Source organism: Brassica oleracea, chromosome C2 (assembly GCF_000695525.1).
Source record: "Brassica oleracea var. oleracea cultivar TO1000 chromosome C2, BOL, whole genome shotgun sequence".
Taxonomy (NCBI): Eukaryota; Viridiplantae; Streptophyta; class Magnoliopsida; order Brassicales; family Brassicaceae; genus Brassica; species Brassica oleracea.
The window spans coordinates 1,011,265-1,015,327 of record NC_027749.1 but is presented as its reverse complement, the minus strand read 5'-3'; the positions used below and the strand labels follow the sequence as shown (position 1 = coordinate 1,015,327).

At 34.0% G+C, this 4,063-nt stretch overlaps 1 protein-coding gene across 1 annotated transcript in view; it reads left to right on the top strand.

The window, feature by feature from the left end:
* Positions 1-3,756: 3,756 nt before the first annotated feature.
* Positions 3,757-4,063, top strand: part of LOC106323089 — a 13,384-nt gene continuing 13,077 nt past the window's right edge. Inside the window, exon 1 of the mRNA XM_013761262.1 lies at positions 3,757-3,910. Within this exon, the coding sequence (XP_013616716.1) occupies positions 3,874-3,910 (37 nt within the window). The 5' untranslated portion in view covers positions 3,757-3,873. The remainder of the gene's footprint in view (positions 3,911-4,063) is intronic.

Sequence of the window (4,063 nt, the reverse complement as noted above, 5' to 3'; positions counted from 1 at the left end):
CCCTAAATAAAAGCTACGAAATTACCTAATATGATTTATATATATATATAGCAATTAATGATTATGAAAAATAAAGATTTGATAACAATTTTTGCATCCTTCTTCATTTTGTTTAATTTTATATTATTAAAAAAATAAACAATCACATTAACCATATAATAAAAAAATTAGATTTGTTCTTATATGTTATATTTGAAATTTTTTTAAATGACATTAAATTACAAAAAAGAGGAAACCTTATATGTTATATTTTTTTTTTAAAACGACTTTAAAATACAAAAATGAGGACACCTTATATGTTAGATTTTTTCTTATATGTTATATTTTGAATTTTTTAAAACGACTTTAAATTTAAAAAATGTAAGTTTTCCTTAAATATACGACTATAAACATTAAAATGACATGTATCAATTTGATGGTTGATTTGAAAGCTTTCAAAACCATATGGAAGATAAAAGTTAAAATAATTCAACTGTGAAAATAATACTGTTCACTTTTTTCAAGAATGTGTTCGATGGAAAAAATAAGGTTTTTATGTCATAATTTGTTTAATGTCCAATCCGATCAACCCATGATATATTATTTATAGTTTTGTTCAATCATTTTTAATAAAAATTGATTTGATCCATCAGAAAGAAATTATATAATAACAACAAAAACTATTGTATATATATAAATAAAATGATCAAATATATAAAAAAACAATTATCGATAATATATAGAAATAAACTCACCATGCGCAAGACGATCCTAGTTTATATATATAACCAAGTGGTCTTCGCCTAGTAGCAAAGGACTCACAGCTGTGAGTACCGCCATGGGTTCGATTCCCCTTAGCCACTCGGGGCGCCTTAAGTGGTAAGAAAACGCGGATCCTGCGGGCCTCGCAGTGATTAGTCCTTTGGTCTAAAAAGCCTTTGGGATCACACAACACTACGGTTATAAAAAAAAAAAAAATATATATATATGTATATATTTTCGAAGGATTAAACCAAAATCATGATGGGTTTGGATTTAGAAAAACATAGCTAAACTTTAATAAAACAAATCCCGTATACATTCTTTGAGGATTTTTTAGAAAAGTTTTAATTTCAAATTTGTAATTAATTACCAATTGGCTTTGTTTACGTGTTAACCCCTTAAATCTTTTAATTGTTGATGTGACAGCATTACAAAGAATTTATATAGAAAACCTTTGGTATAATTTTTATTGCTGTAGAGAAATATATGCAGATGAAAACATTAAAATTAACGCTATTCTACATTCTATAATATGATTATAGTTATAAAATCCACTTTGTAATATAGTTTTTTTGTAGTCGTAACGGCTTGATTATAATCATGCAGTTATTGTTATTATGTGTGGAAGACAACTATATGCTTTGACAAATACAAGTAAACATGTATGATTATGAAACAAACACATGAATCCTTTTATATTGTATACAAAAATATTTGAAAATTATATCAGTAGATAACATCAATAATTTTGGTTTGTCTACAATTGATGTTCATTAAGTGTCATTTTAATTTCAATGGAACCAAAGCATAAGCAATCAAATACCTTCGGTATAATATTTTGGCAGCAAGAAAAAATTGCCCAATATTTTATTGGTAGTTATGAAAAAATCTTATTAATTATTTGTTTTTAGTTAAATTTTCTTAATGTATCATGCTGATAATGGGGGTCTGCTTCCTCTCTGGCCCGGTTATCGAGAAACCAGATCTGAGAACAATTTTCGACGCCGGCGACGCTCGCCGGCGTCGTCTTTGCTCCTCCTCCTCTCTGCTTTGCCCCGACGACGCTCTCTCCTCACTTTGCTCGTTTCTACACTCTGCTTTTGTCATAGTTCGTTCTCTTACATTAATGGCGACGACATAATTTATGGTTGTTGAGCGCGTAACCACCGGAACAGGTGGCTTCTCCTGGGATTCCGGGAAGGCTTTGTTACCTGGTCCGTTATCTCTCTGCTCCACTCCGTCTGGTCTCGTCATCTTCGTGACCCACAGTCACCTCCGATTTGAAGAACTTCTTCGGCGCCTCCCCTCCGTTCATTTGCAACACCATTTCACTGCCTCAGCCTCCATCGAAAAGGCCCTCCTTGTCCGTGAGGGTCCACTGATTCGCCGACCAGATCCGAAAGATTCCGGCGAGGACAACCCCTCAGCAACGATTGTCTTTTATCCCTCCTCCGCCAGCATCTCCACCATCTCTGACAACCACCTTCGCCTCGCCACGTCTTGTCTTGCTTGGTCGGATGTCGACAAACAAGATTCAAAAGTTTGGGCCATACCCATTAAGAGTGTTCTAAAGATTTCGGTTGTGTTCTCTGAGGTCTACTGTTCAAGCTTTATGTCATATCTTTATTGAAGATTTTACCGTTCATTGCATCGGAACCGTTACTATCTCGACCACCCTCCTCTTCCGAGGAGAAGACCTTACCACCATTTCCTCTTCCAATGGAAAGAGATGATTCCTCGGCCTCGTTGCCGAGCGTTTGTTTCAGTTTCCTCATCGGCTTGCTATCTTGCGGAGCGGTCTCTACGGGACCAGAAGATGCAACCGAGAGTATTTCGGTATCTCTCGTAGATGAGGTCCGGACCTCAACGTCACATTATGTGACTATTATACTGCTGTCCGACGTTGTCGTGAAAGCTCCCTCGACGCATTCAAGCATCGTTTTGAATTCGCTGTCATCTTCGGTTGAAGACCTATCTTGTTTAGTTTACGTTGTATTTTCGACTTATGGCCAAAGAGGATGGATAATTCCCTCTTTCTATTGTATGGAAGAAGTTTAAAGTTTGAATGAAAGTAAGTTGTGTTTCAAAAAAAAAAATCATGCTGATAATGGGGATTTTTGGTAGTCAATGCTAATTAATATATCACGTTAACCTAACAATCAAACATGTATAGACTGTCGACTCCAATCATTAAAATATCATCATCACTCTAAGTATATATTCAGCTAACGACTTTAAACAAAGAAAATGAAATGTGTATCAATTCTTGGTATAATTGAGAGGAAATTTCATGTTAGAGATTTTCGAACAGGGGAAATTATTAGGTTGTTGTCGGATCTTAGATGTCGGGGTGAGTCATCGTCGGTTGTACAGAGCAAACTTATTGTCGGTTGAATTGTGTTGTTGTTGATGTGGAATGAATCTCATGGTAGAAATTTCTGAGATAGACATCGATACTGATTCCTGATTACGATTGAATCTCAAGTGTCTATTGAATTTGTTCTCTAACATAGTCCCCTTTTCAGATCGATTTTGATTAAAAAATAGAGTGTGTCCTGGGGAAAGAAACTGTAGGTTAGAGTCGTGATACTTTTTTGATATGCCCAAATTGATAGGACCCATGTTATATTTGTTACCAGTTTTGGTCCATAATTTCTATTACAAATGATCTCGGTCCATCAGATAGATAATTATATAATAACTACAAAAAAAAAACATAATTGTATAGATATACAAAAAAATTTGATCAAATATATAAACATAATTGTATAGATATACGAAAAAATTTAATCAAACATAATTTGATCATAATTGTATAGAGATATACGAAAAAATTTGATCATACATAATTGTATAGATATACGAAAAAACATAATTGTATAGATATACGAAAAAAATTGATCAAATATATAAATTGTATAGAAATCTAACAAACAAATTCCGGGCCATTGTCCTATATTGATGGAGGTTTTGGCAAAGGATTTCGAAACACTTTTTAGGGTTAAAAATATGCCAGGCACGCAGTCATAAGAAGAAGAAAAAAACCTCTCTCATCCATAGACACACATTTAAAGGCTCTCATCTAACCCTAATTATAGAGAGAGAAAGTCTCCAATCCTCATCGGTGGAACCATGGACGAAGAAGGAGAGACCATCTTATTTTATTCCGGTAAGATCTCTCTCTCTCTCTCTCTCTCTCTCTTCTTAACAGGAATTTGTTTGTTAGATTTCGATCTGTCGTAAATTCGTTTACGCCTTGTCTTTTTTTTTTTTTGTGTGTGTGTGAAAGGGGAATGAAACATTCGTTTGCTGGAACATTGTT